The following is a 23790-nucleotide window of genomic DNA, read 5'->3' on the forward strand; positions in this document are numbered from 1 at the left end:
TCCCAGCACCAGGGGGCAGAGTAACTGAATTCCATCTTTCCAAACTCAGTGGATGGGCGTGGTACAGTAAAAAGCAATGAGTCATGAGAACGCAGATTGTACTTCCTAAAATTCCAGTTGAAGAGACTTTAGAGGTAACCAGGTCTACCAATAATGGCTTTGTAAATAAAAGAGTGCTAATGGAATCATCTACGGAAACCAAGGGAGGCTAAACCAGCCCTCTTGTAAAGATGGCAGTGATGAGTAAGGGATTTAGCATTTGTGATAAAGCGTAAGGCACTGTGATACACAGTATCAAGGGCTTGCAGTGTGGTCGTAGAGGCATGCATATATAAAACATCTCCATAATCAATCATTGGCAGAAAAGTAGCAATAACCAATTTCTTCCTGGCCTGCCAGGTAATACAGGATCTATTTCTAAAATAAAAAACAAGTTTCACTCTCAGTTTTTTCACCAATTTTTCAATGTGAAGTTTAAATGTAAGCTTCTCATCAATCCATAAACCTAGGTATTTATAGGCAGAGACTTTATCAATACCCTTTCCATCCAATGTGGATATAATGGTGGAAATAGGCTGGGAGCGAGATTTGGTGAAATAGTTTTGTCTGCGTTTAAAACCAGTTTTAGATCAGCGAGTGTGGCCTGTATTATGTTAAAAGACTGCTGGAGATACTGGGTAGCTTGAGTTAGGGTGGGGGCAAAACAATAAACAACCGTGTCATCAGCATAAAGATGAATTTTAGAATTTTGCACAGCTGAGCCAATGGTGTTTATGTAGATTGTGAAGAGAACCAGACCGAGAATGGAGCCCTGCGGGACCCCCCTCCTAACCAACAAGGGTTCCGAACTGTGACCATCTGCCAGAGCACTCTGGGTTCTGTTAGAGAGATAGTTATTAAAACAACTAACAGCATTAGTGCTCAAACCAATATCCAAAAGTCTCTCAAGCAAGATAGAATGATCAACTGTGTCGAAGGCTTTTGACAAGTCAATGAATAGGGCAGCACAGCTCATTTTCTTATCAAGAGCTTGGATAATGTTATTTAGCACCAGAATGGCCGCAGTGATAGTGCTATGTTGGGCCCTAAAGCCTGACTGAGCAGAACTTAAAATATTTTGCTTTTGCAGAAAGACCTTAAGTTGAGCATTTACTAAAGACTCCAGGATCTTAGCGAGTACAGAGAGCTTTGAGATTGGACGGTAATTGTTAAGAACAGAGGGGTCCCCCCCTTTTAAGAGAGGCAAGACAAAGACTGACAGACCATCAGGGCCAGACGGCTTCCTAGGGTCAATTCCTTTGAGAGCCTTGAGCACCGCGGAAAAGGAAATGTACTCAAAGTCAAACCGGTCCCCACCAGCAGGTGGGGTTAGTGAGCCAGCACCACCCCCTCTGTCCTGGAGGGTTAGCTGACATAAATATTTATGACATTTATTCATTGTATACATCATACCAAGCCATTGCCTATCAAACAGGATAGGGTCTTTTGAGGGGGAAAAGTATAAATTGATGTTTTTCTGAGAATATAAATGATTTGTCTTTACATTGGTGGTGTGTGCCCCATGATGAACATCAACTGGAGGTCATAGTTTACTCATTTTGTATGTACCACTACATCATTATATAAATTAGCTCAAGTGCCACTACTTGCCACTACTTTGTCACATAAACCTCCATCTGAGAAGATGTTGCAGTCAGATATGATTTAGCGTATTATGCATATAGGCTACCTGTCTACACTGCAGGTGGAGTGAAGACAATGATCAAAATAGCCAAATTCATTCTCAAATTCATTCTCTCATTGTGTGTCTCATTTCTTATTTTGTTGAGAAACGCAGGGGGGTTCCTGCAGTCCACTTTGGGAACCACTGGCCTGAGTTGCCTGAATTCTGATATAATTCATACACTTGGAGTGAATCAAATTACCTGGGCTATTATGTGACAACAAGGCCTATGAGCGTTTTTTTACAAAGTGTGGAGGCCTGGAATACAAACAAAACTGTTTCAAAGTGGAATAAGAATTCACACAAATTAATTTGTATCACCAGGGCAGTCCAGTAAGTGTCAACATGAAAAACTCTTGGAAGTCTAACAAAATCTAACCAGGACTTACTATTAATTGGTCAGACCTAGAAGAGAGGTGTGCATAGGTGCTAGTAAGTGTCTATGTGCCATTAGTTTCGGCCAAAGAAAACAGACAGCAGTAATCTTGTTCATAAAGTAATCTTGTTCATAAGTCTAAAATAAACCAAACCAGAGCAGACTGCTTCTTTGGAAGTCATTGCATGAATGGGTGATTGATGTATGGCTCAACACTCACAAGTACATGCATGAACCTAGAGTCTAATACCACTGATTATGATAGTCTGCATCTCTTATTTTCACAGGAAGGAAGGGACAGGAATTCCAAACATCGTTTTGTTTATTAGCCATTTAAATTATGGGTTACATTGTATTAAATGAAACAGATAGAAATTAGAAATAGTTTGAACTGTACAAAAAAATGCACTGTGCATAAACAGAGAGAGAGAGAGCGAGACAAGTTAGAGAGAGGACAGGAGGTGAAGAGAGTGTTAACCAGAAAAGACCTATTGGGAGGGTTGTGCTGAAGAAACAGAGGCATAGTTACAAATCCACAATCATACATTTCTCATGATTTTGTGTTTTCTCCCCAGTGTCTCTACCTCTCTCTTGGATAAAACATACGAGGTCACATGGTGGGTGTGTGGAGTAGAAATCACACCACAGGTAAAGGGTGGTGGTTTCATAAGAAGAATAGAGGGCCGTTGCCTAAGCAAGCTAACCGTGCTGTTGATTTATGGGACTGCTCTTTCCAACAATACAAAACTCAAAATGATAATTGGCTAAACAGCTTCATTAAAGCTAGGACTCAATTAGACTGTCACATACTGAGTGTGTGTTTGTCACAATTATGTAGCGGGATTCCATAGGTGTTTTTAATTTTTAAATTTTTACAAAAGGTTGGTGACCCATTCAAACAAGATGGTGTGACTAGTATTAAAAAAAACTAAGCAGAATAAATAGGTCAACATTGATTCCATAATTCAGTCACATCAACAACCTACATCAGTTGTCTTAAGGGTCACATACCATATAAATCCCTACAATTCCTACTAACAAAGACGGTTAAGTTCACTGGAAGGGAGCAGCGTGTTGCATTATAGCTCTTCAAACAAATGAAATGTTTCGCGAGAATTTCATTTTCACTTTATGATAGATCGAGAAGTACAAGTCCTGTTTCGAAACAGAAGCCGAGTTCTAAGCTGAGTCTTAATTTAAATTCAATATGAATGCTTTGCATCTGAATATAGGAGAAAAACAACATTTTCCTCTTTCAAATCATTTTTGTGGATTACCTTTTTCAGTTAAATGCTATAGGGAGAATGTTGATTTTATTGTTGGTCTTGTTTACATTGTTGTTCCAAAGACCTATTCTTTCTATACTGAATAAAAAGCCATTACCATAAGACTGAGAGAAACACCAAGGGGAACTGAGAACACCATTATCTACTGTTCAATGCAGTCTGTATTTTTTAAGCAATTTTCTGTCCCTTCCCTCACAGGAAAGAAGGGACAGAAATCATTTAAATTATGGGTTACATTGTGTTAAATGAAACAGATAGAAATTAGAAATAGTTTGAACTGTACAAAAAATTAACTGTGCATAAACAGAGAGAGAGAGAGCGAGAGAGAGAGAGAAAGAGAGAAAGACAAATTAAAGAGAGAACATGGGGTGAAGAGTGTTAACCAGAAAAGAGCTATTGGAGCGTTGTGCTGAAGAAACAGAGGCATAGTTACAAATCCACAATCATACATTTCCTCAGTTAAAAAATAAATGTTTAAAGAAAGATGAATGATTCATATTCCATAAATAATGCATTGTGACAAATACAGTGAGGGTTAAGAATACAGAGTGTAGTTGTCAAAATGCATCCAATGAGTATAAAAAATGAAAAACAAGACCATTTGAAATTTGTTGGGCAGTGGCTCCTTCAACTTCCCATAGGCTATATAAAATCTTTTTTTTTTAATTTCAAACAAGAAGAGACAGTGCTGCTGGGGTGTGGCACACAGACAGGTGATTTATGTAGAAACAGTGGGCATGACCAGAGGAGAAAAATCGTTAGAGATTCCTTGCTTGTTGTCAATAAAAGACCCAAAAGACAAAGACCTTTTGAAACCTAATCAGCTTGTCAATCATGTTTTTTTTTCAATTTTCTGTCCCCATTCATAAAATGATCTCTAAGGTTATTTATTCTAAGGTTTTAGTCATTTTTTTTTTTTTTTATTTTGTTGTTATTGTCTTGGTGTAACTGCATTAATACTAGAAAAGCTAATGGATTTTGGTGGTTTAAGAGAAGTCCAATATGTGGTCAGTTGAGGAAGGTAAAAACAGTTCTAACTACTATTTCCTTGCATGAAAATCTGGTTTGTACAGAAAGAGGGTCTCAGAAAAGTCATGGAGCGGCATTTTTAAAAGTAAAATATTTCAATTGTAAAATTCAAAACATCCACCAATTGACAGGGGTTTGGCCTTTTTAGTGTTAAGGATTTCCATTCAGTTTTACACATAACTTCTATACAAAACCAAGGACGTGTAATCGTGACTTTCAAAAATACTATGATTTTGTGTTTTCTCCCCAGTGTCTCTACCTCTCTCTTGGATAAAACACGTGAGGTCACATGGTGGGTGTGTGGAGTAGAAATCACACCACAGGTAAAGGGTGATGGTTTCATGGGAAGAATAGAGGGCCGTTGCCTAAACAAGCTAACCGTGCTGTTGATTTATGGGACTGCTCTTTCCAACAATCCAAAACTCAAAATGATAATTGGCTAATAAAAGGTCACATACCAAATAAATCCCTACAATTCCTACCAACAATGACGGTTAAGTTCACTGGAAGGGAGCAGCGTGTTGCATTATAGCACAAATTAAACGTTTCGCGAGAATTTCATTTTCACTTTATGATAGATCGAGAAGTACAAGTCCTGTCTCGAAACAGAAGCTGAGTTAAAAGCTGAGTCTTAATTCAAATTCAATATGAATGCTTTGCATCTGAATATAAGAGAAAAAAAAACATTTTCCTCTTTCTTTTTGTGGATCACCTTTTTCAGTTAAATGCTAAAGGGAGAATGTTGATTTTATTTTTTGGCCTTGTTTACATTGTTGTTCCGAAGACCTATTCTTTCTATACTGAATAAAAAGCCATTACCATAAGAGAGAAACACTAAGGGGAACTGAGAACACCATTATCTACTGTTCAACTATGCTCAGTCTGTATTTTTAAGCAACTAGCGCCATCTATTGAGCAAAGAGCAAATGAGCCATTATTTGAATTTACAGGCAGATTGTCTCATCCAGCCTTGAATGTTAGTTTTTGTACCTGGGTCAGCTTAATACAGTTCCCTTTGATTCAGTTTGATTTCAGCAGTGTAAGAAGTCCATCATATTAATATGCTTCTGAATCAGATCTCATGTCTTGTCATTATCTGTCACAAAATAATACCTATGACTGTAAATATACCAGCTATTGTCTCTGAAGGGTTTCTCAGAGGTGTGATTGGTGCATGCATTACGGCAATCACGTCAACAAGATGTGAGTATAGTAAGTAGATCATGTGCCACAGCCGGACCAGTAATATTGTCTGTGTGGCTGTAGTGCCACAGTGAGGAGCGAGCATATGTATTGGATTTGTTGTGCAGAAAAGATCCTCAAGATAGATCTGAAACAACCAGCTTCAGTACTCAGAGACTTACCTCTGAAGCAGCACATACACAGCAGGCTCAACAACTATAACCATTCTGTGGGCTTGCATACAGCATACACAGCACTAAAGCACCTTACGAGCATACGTCACAAACTCAGTAAGTCACATGCATCACCACCTCTGTGTAGATTCTGCAATGTCTTTACCCAAGAGCCAAATGTTTATTCCCCTAGGTGCCAATTTTGGCTTGAAGTCCTCCGTATTTCCTTCATGTATTCTGCTCATGTTTAGTGGGTGTGAGGAATACAACTGGGCATGAGTGATTGATTACCACTGCCTGGCCCTGGTCCCCCATAAATCCTGGCCGTCTTGTGAGCTTTTTCCACAGTCCAAAAGGTCTAAGCCTCGTCCAGAGTCGACTTTGATTCCCAAAAACCCCAAGTTCATGTGCCTCTTCTTCAACTCCACTGTTTTGAGTGCAGTCGCAATCTTGTTTTTAGTCCTCAAGTCTAGCGATGTTTTGTTCTTCATACATCCAAAAGCTTCGGTCTTGTCCTGACAAACTGTAACTACTGTGTTTTCTGTTTCAGTAGCAACAGATTTGAAAGATTTGTCAATGTCTGGTAGTCAAATCACTCCAGAGGAGAGCTATAAGCCCAGCTCTCATCCTGGAATATATTAATCAAAGGCGATCTCACGTAAATATCCCATCTTCCACAAGGTGAGCACAATTCAGAGACCAGGCTCAGATACTGAAGGAAACAGTTAACACCAGACATGTCAGGGGGCGGGGGGTGGGGGGCAGGTCCTTAAGTCCAGATCTCAGTTGGGACCATGGCCTCCTTGGTTCCAACGGAGGGCATGAGGTTCTGTTCAGACAGAAAGTCCAGAGGAAACTGGACCAGGAAGCCTCGGATCCTGCGCAACTCCTCCTGAGCGTGGGCCGGGTCGGTGTGGGCCAGGCCGGCTTTGACCTGGTACTGCTCCAGCTCCGACATGTTCCTCACCAGGGAAGATGGAAGGCACCGAAATACCTGCAGCAACACACATGCACATATTTATGAGCAGATGAGTGAAGTCACTTCTCTTTAAATACTGCTGCTCCTTTAATTCTAAAACTAGTTTTTGAATTTATTAACCAGTGAAAGAAACTTAACTTCACACCACAGTAACTGATAAATCTTGGGTTAGGGTTATCAACCAACTAGTTTTATGTTTTAATAAAATGACACCGCCACATGATGATTGATTATTCAATTATTCCCATCCTGATGCCACCTGTTTTGAATTTCAAAAACATCTTAAAGCACATGTTGTGTACATATGTTACTCCCATCTGTAAACCTGATAATACCGAATACAATGATGCAAATGTCAGTAAATGGTAAACATACTGTAGCAGGAATTCTTTCAAGTCAATATGGGATTCTGTATTAGCATGCTGAGGATGTAGCTTTACATTTTTGTAGAACAACAAAATCAATACATAATTTGCAGTTCGCTGGATGCCTCCGACCCTTCTTTTTTGGAGCCATTGGAGCCCAGTTTGATTCAACATCATATTCACTCTACCTTCTCGTAAATGGTGGCATTGCGGCCAGCTGTGGTCATCCACACCTCCTTGTAGAAACGGTCACTGATGGGGTCGGACACGTCAATACTGGTGTCAGTGTGACCTCCCAGGATAGTCCTGTTCAGAGAGAGACAGAGAGAGAGAGAGGGTGAGAGAGAGAGAGAGAGAGAGACGGAGAGGGAGAGAGGGACAGACAGACAGACAGACAGACAGAGAGAGAGAGAGATAAAGAAACAACTTTAAATGATTGAGGAGAAAAATCAACTTTTTTTTTGCTGTCAGATCAGATCACAATGCTACTTTGAAAAAAAAAAGAAAAGAAAATTACACAATGGCTTGAATGGATTTTGTGGGCCTGCAAATGACCAGCTAAACCTTCAATTTAAACAAAAGCAGAAGGATGAGGTTTCTGAGAGGTTTTTCTGAGGGTTGTAATGCATTTCTTGAGCACAACCTCTCTCTCTCACACTATCACACACACTCACACACACACACACACACACACACACACACACACCTGAAGCATTCGAGGCGTAGCTGCAGTGCGTAGGGTCCAGCCTGGTATTCCTGTCCGTCCATCACTGCGGTAACCTTTTCTGAATCCTCAACGATCACTGCCACCTCACTGTCGCGTTTACCCAACATGCTCCTGTCATTGATGTTAGCAGAACCTGGAACACACACACACACACACACACACACACACACACACACACAGATCAAATGGCATATCCATGTTCATTTGACGTGCTGGTGCAGCTCCATATAGTAGTGGTGTTACCTCTTGGTCATGCTATAATAGTAATAATAATAAACTTTTATGTGTTTTTTAAGAAGACGTTGAAAAGGCTGAACTGATTTAGCTAGCTTGAGCTCCTTAGGCAGCTTGTTCCGTAGCATTGGGGGTCTGATGGAGAATGAATAACAGACATCCTGTACACAGAAGATAAGAGCCTTCTGCCTCTGCCAGCACTACATTAATATTATTGTCTGTTACAGATAAGCAGAGTTGTGCAATAAACACAGTGGTATCTGAAGGAAGAGATGGAGCACACTGGAAAGATATCCAGCCTCATGTTGATGGTTAATGGTTGATGGAAGAATGATAGAGGCACTGTGTGAATGCAAGTTGTAATTATCAGCCAGCAGGGGGCAGAGCAGGGCCGTGTTACAGCAGTCAACACATACTGTCTATCTTTATGTCTATCTCAGAAAGAGAGAGACAGGGACATTTTTGGGTTTATGACATCTTTATGGTGCACATGAAGAGAACCTGCATACATCAATTACTGGTTGGTGAAAACAACATAAGAAAAGACAGAGTGTGAGTGAGCAGACGACAGATGGAGAGACTAACCGATGATGACGGTGTTGTCATCGGCGATGAGCATCTTGCTGTGGACGTAGATGAGCTCCGTGACCAGGCGGCCCTCCAGCTCAGTGTGAGTCCTCAGACCAGCAAAGGAGATGTAGTTCATCCACTGGTCATCCACTGGGAAGGGGAGGAGAGGAGAGGAGAGGAGAGGAGAGGAGAGGAGAGGAGAGGAGAGGAGAGGAGAGGAGAGGAGGTTCGACTGATTATAAAGATACAATGTCAGGATAATGTACTGTGGGAGGTAAATGGAGAGGGGTGGGGAAGTCAGAATAGGAGGAGGAGGATTGAGTGATCGATAGACCCCAACCCTAACTGATCAATAGACTCATAGACTGATGAGTCTGTCATCTAAGAATGATGATGACAGACAAAGTTACAAGAGTAGGGATGACAAAAGGAGAGAAAGGAGTAGGATACAGGGAAGAGGAGGTGAGGAGGAGGAGAGGAAAAACTAGGGAGTATAGCATTGGATCGATGGTGATAAGACAATGGCAGAAAAGAGTAAGAGAGGGTGGTCTGTAGTCTATCCACGTTTCATCTATTTGGGGAAAGAGGGATAGAATTTCTTTAGTATTATTGATCTAAGAAATACATTTTCAGGCTGTGCAAATGATTCAGCAGGCATAGGTAAAAACAAAAAGAAAGGGAGAGAGCTGTGCATTCACTGCATTCAAAATATATTTTTCGCTGGGTAAAATCTACCATTGAACAATTTGCTTTTTAAATCTATTTCAACAGCAGCAGTGGCATAGTAACAAAGTAGCAAAGTAACTCAACTATGGCACAGAGCTCTGAAAGCACTAGATGCAAGTTAAGTCAGAATTACAGAAATATACAATGCATGTATAGGAACTTGTCTTACTGACATCAGTGTAGGCACATACTGTGTCTACAACTCACATAGTGGCATAACTACACATGCAATATATAAAGTATTTTTTCAAAACCTTGCCCTAAAATCAGTCTAAAAATAGTCAGGCTGTGTGTGTTCTTGTACTTACTCTCCTTCTTCAGTTGGGAGATGATGGAGTGTTCTCCTCTGATCATTGTTCTGAGGGGACAGGAGATTAAAATCCATCAACAAATAATCATCTAATAAAAAATAGCGCTTCCATATCTACTTTCCCTATTCACCCCATGCTCCCCTTTCAAAATAAAAGTCCCCCAGTAATTATGGTGGTGCATGTGGCCGACCTGTAGTTGAAGTGCATGACGGCCTGGATGGCGTTGCCTCCTCCTGTGGTGATGTCTCCCTCAAAGCCAGGAAGCAGGGGGGTCACCACGTACACACGGTACTTCTTACCCTCCCTGTGAACACACACACACACACACACACACACACACACACACACATAAAATCAGTGACACATAGAGACAGACTGCACTGAGTGTTAAGTAGAGAAGAGAGAAGACTGATGCAATCTTCACTGTCTAGTTCTCCCTTTCTTTCTGTCACACACACACATACTCACAAAAACACACACACACACACAGTGATGCATAATCACACACAACGCTCACAAAATTACATATGTGCATAAATAACCTCCTCCCTATAATCAAATACAAGCGCTTATCCAAACAAAATGTTTTTTACAAAAAGGAAAGTACTTGTGTGCTCTGATGATCCTCTCGATGATGGCGTCTCCGATCTTGTTGTAGACCATCCTGTTGTCTGCACAACTGATGAAGAACTGATTCTGACAGGAGAGGAAGGAGGGATGGGAGCAGAAAGAGAGATGCAGAACAATTATGGCTGTCAGGCTTTTTTTTTTCCTTTCTGTTATAGTTTTATGTTATCCTGTACTGAAGATTTTTATTCCAAAATGAGACAATCACCATTTGAAAATGCACTCACCCTGGCAAAATTATTACTGTAGCTGCAGTTTGTTATTACCAAACCTCTAAAGAATTTTGCTTATTACATAGTACAGTGTTAGAAAATATCATCAGTTGTATTTTTTAAATATTGCCAAATGAACATCATCGTAATAAACAGCTTTTTCCCCCAAAATTGGGTATGTAGTGCTTTGGAATGAACCTCTCAGTTCCTAAACAGTTTTACACGATTTATCCTTTATTTCCCCATATTAGCCTCACTGCTGGTTTACCTCTATGTAGAGGTAGTGCTTGCTCTTGGCGATGACCTGGATGTAGGCATTATGGATGGACTCCTCATGGTACTTGATACCAGCTGACCAGTCTGCCGATGACCGCAGCACCTAATATACACAGACATGGGATTATTATAGCAATTATAGTTGAAAGGGCTGCACCTGTCATACCTATAATCACAGTAAAAACCATCATTACAGCTTTTAGAAAACTGTTATCAACGCATGTGCACTGTCTGAAAAGGTTTCTCCAAAGTACTGTGCATGAATAAGAATAAAAAGGAGAAAGTGAGAAAGTTTGCCAAGTTATAATAGATACACACAGAGAAGTTACACTACAACACGTGTGCACAGAGGTGTAGAAAAGTTCAAAAACATAAACACAGAAGGTTATGTAAGTGAAAACAACACTTTCCACATGTGAAGCAGAACATTCCCACTGGAAGCAAAAAGCCATGATGGGCTTATGAAGGGGTCTGGAGCGCTTCTCCTTTTAGACGAGCATTCCACCCAAAGGCCAGTTCCTTTAGGCAAAGAAACCTTGAGTGTCAATCTCAAGTGCAACTTTTACGGTTATATAACTTTTTCGGCCCATGGAGAATCCTTTATTTAAAGCGCTCTCTCTTTTATCCCAGTCCAGTAGTGCATGTTGATGTGCACGCTGGCATGTGGAAGAGAGTATGGGAGAGTGGGAGGTGTGTGTGTGTGTGTGTGTGTGTGTGTGTGTGTGTGTGTGTGTGTGTGTGTGTGTGTGTGTGTGTGTTCCAGTGCTCTTTAATTTTGCAACAGTGATGGTTCTGGGGAATTTTGGGTTTTGGTTGATTTGGGTTTTCTTTGTACACTTATAAAACCCACAATTTCCAAAAACTGACCAAATATTTGGTATTTTGTGAGTGCACTTTAATAAAAAAATATATATATATATATATATACACAGTACTATGCAAAAGTCGTAGGCACCCAAGAGTTTTTATATAAATTGTGTCTTAGATGTTTATTCATTTTTTTCTGCATTAGTGTGTCAGTAGACTGCTCTTTATAGTACATTTTTTGATATTTAGACTCTTTTCATTTAATTATTTTTGAAAGCATCTTCGCTTTACTTTTGTTCTTTTACATGTCTAAGACTTTTGCACAGTACTGTATATATATAGTGTGTTCTCTCACCTGTACTTTGGCAGTAACACAGTCGGGCACCTGGTATCTGAGCTCGTTGGCACTGGAGTGAGACTTGGGCAGCAGGAATGGATAGGATAGAGAGCGATACTTCGGCTTCATGATCTGCAGGAGAGAGAGATGTGTAAAAAGAGAGAGAGAGAACATGTGACTCAGGGTGGATGCAGCGTTAGAGAGAGGAGGAGTGGAAAGGAGTAAACTCAGGAGAGAAAACGAGAGGAAAAAGCTGATGGCACGGAAAGCGTGACTGTGTGGGTTCGGGTATTTTTTTCCACCGTTGCAGCCAGATAATTTCCTCTTATTTAGCCAGGTTAGTGTTTATTGTCCTGTTTCGTGTGTGTGTGTGTGTGTGTGTGCGTGCAGTGACATAATGGTAAATAAAAGAGGGGTGAAACATGAGCTCCAGTCTGTGATCACACTAAAACATTACTTATCACCAATATAAGGAAAAATAAATTATATGAATGAATTTACACCCAGAGAGATTAATGTCAGTCTAAAAAGCTGGGTAAACACTTCCACAAATAAAAAGGCAGGTAAAGTGAGTTTAGGTGGGTTTACCCTCCACTACATCCCTGTGCGTGCCTGCATGTGTGTGTGTGTGTGTGTTTGCTCATATATACAGTGTGTGTGTGTGTGTTACAGTACCTTAGTGAAGTTCCAGCGCTGAATGAAGTGTCTGGCCACATCGCGGGCGGCTTTGCCATGAACCACCGAGGCGATGTCATGCCAAGGCATTCTGGGAGTGGTGTACCTGTCGATGAAGTCTATACAGCGGGAAGAGAGAGAACGAGAGGAGAGGAGAGGAGAGGAGGAACAGGGAGGTGATGGAGGAATAAGGGATAAAAGGGGGGTGGGATACAGGAGTCAAGATGCAGGAGGGGACGCGATAAAGATAGGAAGAGAGAAAGGGAAACAGAGGAGAGATGGAGGGAGAGGAGGAAGAGGGAGGGGATGGAGGAAGGAAGGAAAAGAAAAAGGGAGGAAGGGATGGAATACACAGATACAGATGGAGAAGCAGAGAAGATGGCAGAAAGGGGGACAGGGAGGAGTGAGGGGTTGGGGGGGGGGAAAGGGAGGGAGAGAAAAAGAGGAACAAAGAACAAAGAAGTGTTTAATGGCACCTGGTTCCAGTCGACACTAAAGGTCAGTTTGCCAGATGACAATTTATTTCCATCAAACTGGCAGGAAAAATTGTGAGGCCAGAATTCATGCTAAGTAGGGGTTTGCGTACTAAAAAGGATTACGAGCTCAGCAGTAGGGGGAAATTTTCCAACACAAATAAGCAGTTGCATGTGTGTGTGTGTGTGTGTGTTGTGTGTGTGTGTATGTGGTTGTGTGTCACACCATCAAAAGGTTTCTCCAGCTGGATCCAGTCCTTGTAGACAAAGTTGCAATAGTCTTTTCCATGCCAGAAGCGAGTATTCCCCAATAACTCTCCAACACCGGTCTTGAGGCTCTGCACTGAACCGCTCCCTACACACAAACACACACACAAATAGAGACAATATAGCATGTTTCTGCCAAAACATAGCCTTAACTTGTATTCAACTTTCTCACTCTAAATTTCTTACATTCTCTCTCTCTCCTCACGTTACTCTCTTTCTTCACACACATACACACACACACACACACACACACACACACACACACACCTGTGCTGTCGATGCTGCTGATGCTGTCTGCGTGCTGCAGCGTGTGTTTGTGCAGGTGTCTGTACAGGCTGAAGCGCGTCTTCCTGCTGCGGCCGATCCCCTTCAGCTTGGGCAGGTCGACCGGGTCGCAGGGCGGCGTCCCTCGCCCGTTGCTATGGGAGACGCCACCGGCAGAGGACACGCCCTTACTGGAGGGATTGTTGGCCGAGCCGGACTGAGGAAAGGAGAACAACGGTGGGGATAGTGTGAGTAAAAGTGAGGTGTGAAGATATGAGAAGAAGGAGGTGAACTGTGTGTGTTTATGTGTGTGTGTGTGTGTTTGTTCTTCTATCCATGTAAGAATCAGTTTGAGCTTTAGACCTTTGGACTGATGCCATTTTTGGGAGGTGAGGTCATTTTGTCTGGTCCTTACTAGGACATGGGTTTAGTATGGGGTATTAAATAATCTCTTTTATTGACTTCTATCAGCGATTAACAAATTTTACAGCATCAACAGGACTCTGGCACGCCTTATGGTGGCCTGTAATTGACACATAATAAAGACACATTTTCACATTCACAATAGATATGAGAAGCTAGTTAATCTGAGCAGAGACCCAACAGAAATGTCTAATGAAGACGTAATATGTCACGATGCAAAATACTGTAATAATAATACTGCTTTGACATTTGCTTTTTTGGCTTGAGAATGAAAACACTGAGTCACTGGTATTGATCAACAATCCTTTCAAACCCCTGCAGATATATGAATATGAATGAACAAAGCCTAGTTTAGTATATAAATATAGTCATTGTAAGGTCCTCGCAAGTATAGTAAAGCATGTGTGTGTGTGCTCATATGTGAGTGCCATTACAATGCCCAGGTCTTTTCACAGCAATAGCTGCCATTATGGAAATGTCTGCTCTTTAGATGATATCGACACACACACACACACACACACCACAGGCTGCCGCTGAGGGAAAATGATGGAGGGATGCGATGGTACCTCTTCATTCCCGACTGTGCAGCTGCCTGAGTTTGTGTGAAAGAGCTTTTCTCTGTTCCCATTTTCTCTCCCATCTTCTCCTTATAGTTGAACCATCTGTGGGGAGCTTGGCACCACATTCACTGCCTTCAATTCCATTGAAGGTATAATATTTTCCCATACCATTGAAGGTATAATATTTTCATTTTCTGTGTGTGTGTGTGTGTGTGTGTGTGTGCCTCTGACCTGCTCCAGGGCCACGGAGCGCGTCACACTTCCCACGTCCGTCAGCCGATGTTCCCTGTCGTCCCAGCGACCGTACGCCAGGTCGATCCCGCCCACAAAGGCCACCGATTGGTCGATGACAACGATCTTCTCGTGATGCGCCCACAGATAGACAGAGGAGGAGACGTGGTCCGGATGACGCATCACCTGGAGCACACACACACAGACATGTGACACACTGCACTCATACATTCACACATATTTCGACAGTATATAAATTTAGACATTATATTTATAGGCATGCATGCGTTGTTGTTTTTTTGCTGTGTAATTCCTGGTTCATAATAAGTAGGTAATAATAAATGATAAGCAGGTTGGCAATGCATTCTGTGTGCAAACAAAACCAGAAAATATGAATACAGTACAAATACCAACTTATTACATCCTGTTGCCACACCCAAACTGCAAATACCATGTTCCGGCACCCTCTTCCCCGCACCCACGACCCCTCTGTTACCTTGATGTTGGGGTGCAGGTGCATGAGGGTCCTCTTGCTGTAGCCCGAGTTGATCCCCAGGGCGAGCTCCACCTCCTTGTACAGCATCACAAAGATACGCACGCCCTGTTGCTATGGGCAGAAGAGACGGGATATACAGTATTAACAATATGTATTCTTGTGACTGTTTAAAATGTCATGTCCAAATGTTTCTTTGGTTTCAATATACTGCGAATCTTTTCTGTTACCTAAAGGTAGCTCATTAATACTTTAACTATGTCAAAAATACTGATGAAACCCATAAAAATGATTCCTTTTGCAAGCAAATTCAAGCATCATTTTGTAAAATTAGGGGGCCAGGCAGTGATGTAGTGGGAAATAGAAAGGTGGGTAAAGAATACCACCGATATAAACAAAAAAATCTATTACAGTAAGAAAAAAAAAATTTGAATGTTGTAGAACTAAATTCTACAGTTGTTTTGGCTGCTGAACATTATTAAGGCATTTGGCACTAGTTTCTATGATTGTGACATTTCTGTGACATTTCATTTGGGATCGTCTTCCTATGGCTGTTGGGTGTTATGGTGATTTTGCCTCTAGATATGTTAGCAATCTAATGGCGACTTACTGCCTTGCGTTTGAGGATGCAGTCCAGCCTCCACCTGTTCCCCTCTACGACAGGCCTCTTCAGGAAGATCTCTGGACTCAGCCTGGTCAAGAGAGACACAGAAAAATATATACGAAGAAAGAGAGAGGGAGAGAGAAGGAGAAACAGACACAGACAGACAAAAATTACATGATCAAAATGTAAGTCAACTTTTTTTTAAGGTGAACATTTCACCTGAAAGGACATCCATTTTATCCAAATCATCCAAACCATCATTGATCTGGACAAAAATTAACACATTAAATGAACAGGGAATGTTTCCATTCACCCATCAGAGCCACCACACACATTCTACATATAATGGACATGCCATAATGATATAGTCGTTCGAGTCTCTCTCTTTGGCATCCTGAGCTAACACGTCTACAATGCCATTGGCTCACATTACACAGACTGACACCTCATTGGTTAAGAACATAAGCCCAGTGATTACTGCCACTGCAACACTGGGATTTTAGCCACGACAAACAGTCCAACATTTGGCTCTGAGGCTCTGACCATAAACTATTACAGCTGAAGTTACACTGAAGAGAAGATTACAATCCTGTCCCGCACACACTAGAAACAAAACAGTGTTTATTTCCCAGCAGAGAACTTCAGACCAAAGACTAGAGAAGACCTGAAAGGCAGTATAGTGATGAGGTTTACAGCAGCAACTGATAAATACAGACTGGGAGAAGTCTCTTTACTATGGAAAGCTGTTGAGCCAGTTATAGATATTAGATTAGATTTGCATCTTTTGATACCGACACGTCAGGTTACTGTAGCCTCAGGGTGGAATACAGATACTGTGTAAGACTGGAGGTCATTTAGCGAGAGACTTGTGTATGAGATGAATTCAATTGTTTTTTGTTTTGAAGAGATTTGAACTGCACTGTTTCTTCGGTCCCTGAGGAAAGAGTTTTCTACATGTTTTCAAACTTAAACTTCATCACATATAAAAGACACACAACACCACACCCCACACATACAGTGTGTTGGGTGACAAGACTATTCGTTCACATCATTAGTATCAGATGAGCAACATGACCCCTGACAGATAGACAGTGAGAGAGAGAGCGAGAGAGAGAGAGAGAGAGAGAGAGAGAGAGAGAGAGAGAGTGATAGAGAGAGAGGAAGATGGACAAAGGGGGTGTGTAGCGGTAGTGTAAACGGATATGGAGACTGCAGCTTTGTGTCCGTGAGTTTCTATTCCGAGTGTGTAGACCAGGCTGTAATTGGAGCCAGCACCATTGTAAAGCCAGCCAGGGAGCCAGGACTTCTGGGTAACACATCATGTAATGTGTAACAGCATGTACAACACTAACTGGGTGTCAGAGAGTCACGCTGCCAATTCATTCTTTGGCAGTAGTCTGGTGATGGCCTATCTGTCTATCGAACTACTGAGGCAAGCCATTGAAATTCTTCTGCGCTGGCCTTTCAGCTGTCCCATGATACACTCTAACTGTTGGCCCACATTTACTACATGAGGAAATGAAATAGTGCTGCACTACTGTTGTGCCATAGAAAGGAATTGTATAGTAATTTTGTTACAAGTTTTGTTACAATATACCCTTTTCTGTTCTACTTCACAACATTTGAGAAAGAAAATGCAAGATGAATGCAGGATAGATGTGTGGTGGTGGATTCATGTGCCTTACGATAGAGAAACAGTACAGCAGCTTGCATCAAATGATAAAAACAAAGTGGATTTCTGCAGTTGTAGTAGGAGATTGGGTTTTAATATCCTCTGTCATTCCTGGGCTGCTGTGTTCAGCGGAGTAAATGTGTTCAGTGCGCTTCACAACTCAGAGTTCAAACAGTCCATCTCCAACTTACTACCTTGGGGTAAGTTGCTGTACTCCACTGATGGAGTAGTGTAATAATCGGTTGTGTTTTTCGGTTGTTTTGCTTCTCCAGTATCATTATTCTGTCAGGTTTGGAGAAAGAAGAGGCTGCATTGGATATTGCAGTACTAAAGGCAAGGCAAGGCAAGGCAGCTTTATTTGTATAGCACATTTCATACACTGAGGCAATTCAAGGTGTGTTACCGAGTAATAAAAGATACAGTAAAGGTAAAAAATGTACAATTAAAAAGTGCAAAAGTACTGACAAGAGATCCACAAGATAAAAGACTTAAATATTAAACTAGTACAGTTCAAATCAAGTGAAATAGAAAGATAAAAGAACACAACAAATACTCCCACTTTTAGATGCATATCGTGAGTGAGCCCATATGTTTTTCTTGTCCCCTGTCCTTCCTAATTCTACTCTGGATCTGATATTTACCAGATGGATGAGAATCATACAGGGTAAAGATAAAGCTGTGTCATCTAGCTCTTTTGAGTTCCTAGATAAAGCTCTGCCATCTAGCTCTTTTGAGTTCCTAGATAAAGCTGTCATCTAGCTCTTGAGTCCCTAGATAAAGCTCTGTCATCTAGCTCTTTGAGTCCCTAGATAAAGCTCTGTCATCTAGCTCTTTGAGTCCCTAGATAAAGCTCTGTCATCTAGCTCTTGAGTTCCTAGATAAAGCTCTGTCATCTAGCTCTTGAGTTCCTAGATAAAGCTCTGTCATCTAGCTCTTGAGTTCCTAGATAAAGCTCTGTCATCTAACTCTTTTGAGTTCCGAGACAAAGCTCTGCCATCTAGCTCTTGAGTTCCTAGATAAAGCTCTGCCATCTAGCTCTTTGAGTTCCTAGATAAAGCTCTATCATCTAGCTCTTCAGTTCCTAGATAAGCTCTGTCATCTAGCTCTTTTGAGTTCCTAGATACTCTGTCCCCCCCACATATAGTGTTCACTCATGCAAAGTGCTTTACATAAAATTAAAATAAAGACATAGATAAAAAGACTATTATTATTATTAGAAGGATTAGAAAAGTGAAAAGTGCATTAAAATCACATTTAAAAGAAAATAAAAAAGATAGAAATAAATTAATATTGCTACTAAAGACGGACAGATACAGACTTTTACTTTTAAAATTACTACCACTGAACTGTTTAGTTGTGTTTTCACACATCGATGCTGACAGCAGAGACACCTAAAGTGAAATCTTTGACATTTTTACACACACACACACACACACACACATACACTTACCACCAGTCAGTGATGAAGATCTCCTCTTTAGCCTCCTCCAGAGCTTCTGCCACATCTTCCATATAAGTCTTCCCATTCACATACCTACATAAGCAAAGTTACAGTTACAGTGGCAAATATTTACATACAGTCTCCAAACTCTCATATACACACAAGCAAACACACACACACACATACGCACACTGTGGTGTCACTGCTCTCTATGTAAAGTAGATGACAGCTTTTGTCTGTTTCCTAGTTGTCTGTCTTGTCACAACTTGCCTCAAAACTGCTGCAAAACCACATGATAAGTCATCAGCAGAACGAGAAAGAACAAAAGAGAGAGGCAGAAGGAAACCACAGGCTACACCCATAGCAGTGGCATCATGACATAACTGTCCTTTAAACACAGCCTGTTTCCATCAGCTCATGTGACCGCGGCTCTCTCTTCCCTTGGCCACACGCAGAGCACAAAGATGACTTTAATGCACAGATGAGTCATTATTATAGTGCATGCCAGCTGAGGGGGAGACAACCAAAAAAATCAAGATGGAGAGCGAAAGAGGGACAAGTAGCCAAAAAAAGGAACTGACAGACCAGTCCTCTCCATCTTTTACATTTCCATACTTACCAGTTCAAGAAATGAGAAATGCAGAAGAAATGAGATGATATGCTGAGGAAATGTGTCTGTCTATGTTTTTATGGATTTTTGCCACAAAATTTGTCTCTTAAAATCTCAAAATATATATATATTTTTAAAATTATTAGTCCTTCTGCTGACATTAAAATTGTGTGTGAACATTATTGTTGTCTTTGTACTGTATGACTTCCATCTCTCTGTTTATATTTGAGGAGTTTTCTTAAAAGTTGACATGCCACCATTTGAAAAAATACTAGGATAGGATAGGATACTAGGTACCTTCGATCTCTGGATATCCAAATTATTATTTTAGAGATACTGAATGATGTGCTTCAACTAATGACATTTTTGTATATTGTATATGTTTTCAAAATTACCCTGATTGGCATAAGGGGGGAACTACAACATTTGTTTAACTGTCTGTACAATATCTCCTATATCTGAAAGGAATGATGCGTTTCATTGCTCCAGTCTGGCATTTTTAAAATTGCACTGTTTGGCCTAAAGGGGGTGCGACAATGTTTGTTTACTTGTTGGATTTTGCCAAACCTTGAGGGAATAATGCATCTCACCACTGTTTTCTCACATTTTCAAAATTGCACAGATCAGCCCAAGGGGAGAATACAACTCAATACACCTCAAAACAAGGTGACATATTTGTTACTGATTGGCCCTGAAAAGGTCTGCAGTATTGGTGGGGGATGACATGACTTTACTGTTGCCTTGCTTTCCAAAACAGGAAAAACTATAGCACTTCGGGTATTAACTGCTGTATATAATTAAAGCGACTTCAGTCTATACGCTCCAGCGAGGAGGTTCTGCTGTACTTTTTTGTTTCATTGCCCCAGCAGTAACAGCTCAAACAGTTGTGCTCTCTCATACTGCAGTTACCATTTGGCAGGGATGTTTTCTTCTTCCCGTGCGAACGATCCGAAGCGGTGATCTCGGAGGAAAGCCTTCCCATAATTCCTCACGAAGCTCTCGATGCTCTGGCCCCACCAGCGGGCGTGTCTGTAGCTGCTGCACTTCAACACCAGGGTCCTGTCCACAGTCACACATACACACACACACAAACACAGACAAGACACAGACAAAGACAAACAGACATACATGCACGTGTACACACATACACAGACATGCATAGGTCACAGGCACAAGCAAACAGACAAAAGCAAACACACACAGAGACACAGGTACAGACATAAGCACAGAAATGAACATGTGGAAACAGACACACATTTCATCGAACCACAGTGATGCCTCATTTTGCTCATAGCTAAATGCCTTACTGATCATTTTATTTTATAAGATTCAAATTGAGATGATTAACTATGAACTAGAAAACTAGAGAACAGAACTGGGCAGGCAGGAGTGTGTGGAAAGGGATTAACGAGAAAAATCCACCCTAAAACACTTCAACTGTATTAAAAACAGCCTTTAATGATGTACCTTGCATTTCTGGGCCCATTTTTTTGTTTGGTGGTGTATTTGATGTATATGTATATAACAATATGACGTCATGTCGAGATATTTGCAGCGTGAGTTTTATAGCAGAAACATTTTCGATGATCTAAAATCATCAACGATAAATGGTAAATTGAAGAAATCAATTGTAGAAGAGGCAGAGATGCCACATTTGCCCACCGACAGTAGCCTCAACAGACCATAATGCAATGCAGCCACAGGACAGGATGCATTTTCAGTAAGGGCAACGACTCACTTTTCCTTGACTCTCACTTGGCTCCACTATCGCTCTCACTATCACTCTCTCCACCTACACATTATAACCCACAGCTGAATGCAATGCAACTTCACACCTGTTCTCTGGAGGTTGACAAAAGCCATTCAGGGAAATCACTACTTCACTAACTGAAGTAGAAATAGACGAGGCAGGTTGAGGGAAAGTGGATACACCAAAAGGTAAATTACAACAACAAACAAATGTGTCATCTCCTTAGGGATCTGCTACATTTGGTTCACTCAGTCATACACACAAATACACAGCCACACACACATATATATGACCTGGAGAGGCTATCGATGCGGACTCCATGTTTGGTCTCTGTGTCTTTGGAGTCCATCTTGATGCTGAACTCTTTGTCCACCAGCAGGACAAAGGAGATGGCCCCCGAGTCTGGCTTCATGTACAGCAGGAATGAGTCCTTCACCACCAGCCAGCTGTACAGGACACACACAGTCATTTAGTCAGGATTTATGATTTGTGTGTCTGTGTGAAGTACTGTGGATCTCTATTGATTGCTATGTGTTATTTGTTATATTGCTTGTTTTTAGGAAAGGGTGTGGGATGAGATTCGCCATGCGGAGGTAGTAGGAGTTGGTAGGTGGATGGGCAGAGGGCTTTGATTGTGTGGGATTTTTTTTGCATTGTTGAAAACCATCTGATCAAAAGCTAATTTGGGTGTTGGATAAAGATAGACAGATAAAGAGAAAGAAAGAGAAAAATGAAAGAGAGAGTTGAGTGTGTGTGAGTGCAGCAGTGTTGGGGAAGCTACTTTTGAAAGTACAGTTTTCCAAGTTATCCTCAAGAAATATAATTTTGTCAGCAAAAATGGCTCAAACTACTTGATGAAAATGATCATATCTACAATCTACAATGTCATACAATACAAAATCACATGACTGCAAAAAATACGACTGATTAGCATGTAAACAAACATTGTATTTTATTTGAAATGAAGCTCAAAGAACAGTCTCTGTGTTTATAACGCCCACACTCCCACAGCTTCCTGCCAGAAACTAATCTGGAATGTTAACTTTCTTTTGTACGTAACGTCCATCACTCCTACATTTTCAGCCCGACACAAGTCTGCCAGACGGAAAAATAATAAATAATAGCCCAAAAAATAAAGGGATGATAAAATTGTTTAATTTTATAGCCAAAAATAGTTGGTGGTTCCAGTAGTTAATTATGCCTGAAAATTACACATTTGAATTTAGTTGAACTACCACCAAGCTACTGCAAAATGCACTCCAACTACCAATGTAATTACATGTAAAACTACTCCACAATACTGATGTACAGTATGTGAGCATGGTGACAGAAACAGTGGGAGAGAGAATAAAAGAGACAGAGAGAGATTGAGAGACAGGGACAGAGATAGAGATAGAGACACATAGAAACAGAGAGAGAGATAAGGACAAGGACAGCAGTAATCCCACACCGTTTGGACCAGCGGTAGCAGGCCTGGCTGTGACCGCAGCAGTTCATGCCTGGGATACGATGCCCTCCGGAGCGCTTATAGATCATCCCCTCCCTGGAACACACACACACACACACATATATGCATGTTCAAAACAGAGTTATATTATGCTCCGACATAGTGTACTTTGTGACATAAGGAGAGTATAAGACAGGGGAGTGGTTGTAAACGTGGATATGAGATTTCTATCCTGATTAATCTTTTACTGTGCCTCCACCTTATGCGAGGCGGAGAGTTTTGTTTTCACAGATGGAAAGAAATAAATGTCGAAGGGGAGAAGATGCTCACAGTCCTTTGGGCCCCAAGTCATGGATGAAAGACATTTGGCTCACATCAATAAACTCCATCTGAGAATAGACAGGAAGAAAGCAAAAGCACATAGTGATTCTTGTACTGGCAGACCAAAAGCCTTGATACATACAGTGTAATTATGTGCCAATGTCAGTTTTTGTTCCATACAAATCACTGTTTTGTCTGCATTGTTTTTGTATTGGTAGTAAATCCATATTCCACCTGGAGGCAATACTGTCCATCTTAATTGTCCTTAAAATGTGTCAGTATGACATGCAGCAGTACTGGCTGTGTCAACACACAACAGACACAATGCTATGGCTAAACATAGTAATGGTCTGTGTCAAGACTCAAGTTTCCACCATAAGGGTAGAGTATATAATACAGTATACTGAAGATTACATAAGCTAATGTAAATTATATTTACATTTATATTTCAGGCATTTAGCAGACATGAGGCATTTTGCTTATTTCCAGAGCAACTTACAATGAGCGCAATAATAGTATGAGCTTAAATTTCTTGGCTGTGTCAACATATAACAGACACAATGCTATGGGTAAACATGCATTAATGGTCTGTGTCAACACTCAAGTTTCCACCATAAGT

General features: G+C 41.0%; 1 protein-coding gene across 1 annotated transcript in view; it reads right to left on the reverse strand.

Annotated features, from left to right (window-relative positions):
* Positions 1-2422: 2422 nt before the first annotated feature.
* LOC139663327 (phospholipase D1-like) overlaps positions 2423-23790 on the reverse strand; it is a 38654-nt gene continuing 17286 nt past the window's right edge. The window contains exons 7-26 of the mRNA XM_071541964.1: positions 23181-23239; positions 22854-22946; positions 21697-21849; positions 20563-20712; positions 19053-19136; positions 15937-16018; positions 15330-15440; positions 14834-15019; positions 13623-13836; positions 13315-13443; positions 12616-12734; positions 11959-12072; positions 10789-10899; positions 10289-10377; positions 9872-9985; positions 9679-9728; positions 8660-8794; positions 7820-7973; positions 7302-7419; positions 2423-6763 (exon numbers count right to left, since the gene is read on the reverse strand). Coding sequence (XP_071398065.1) covers positions 6539-6763; positions 7302-7419; positions 7820-7973; positions 8660-8794; positions 9679-9728; positions 9872-9985; positions 10289-10377; positions 10789-10899; positions 11959-12072; positions 12616-12734; positions 13315-13443; positions 13623-13836; positions 14834-15019; positions 15330-15440; positions 15937-16018; positions 19053-19136; positions 20563-20712; positions 21697-21849; positions 22854-22946; positions 23181-23239 — 2490 coding nt within the window. The 3' untranslated portion in view covers positions 2423-6538. The remainder of the gene's footprint in view (positions 6764-7301; positions 7420-7819; positions 7974-8659; positions 8795-9678; positions 9729-9871; positions 9986-10288; positions 10378-10788; positions 10900-11958; positions 12073-12615; positions 12735-13314; positions 13444-13622; positions 13837-14833; positions 15020-15329; positions 15441-15936; positions 16019-19052; positions 19137-20562; positions 20713-21696; positions 21850-22853; positions 22947-23180; positions 23240-23790) is intronic.

Source organism: Centroberyx affinis, unplaced genomic scaffold (genome assembly GCF_046629955.1).
Source record: "Centroberyx affinis isolate AG114_WGS23_722 - 3 ecotype Tasmania unplaced genomic scaffold, CSIRO-AGI_Caff_v1 ptg003983l_1, whole genome shotgun sequence".
NCBI lineage: Eukaryota > Metazoa > Chordata > Actinopteri > Beryciformes > Berycidae > Centroberyx > Centroberyx affinis.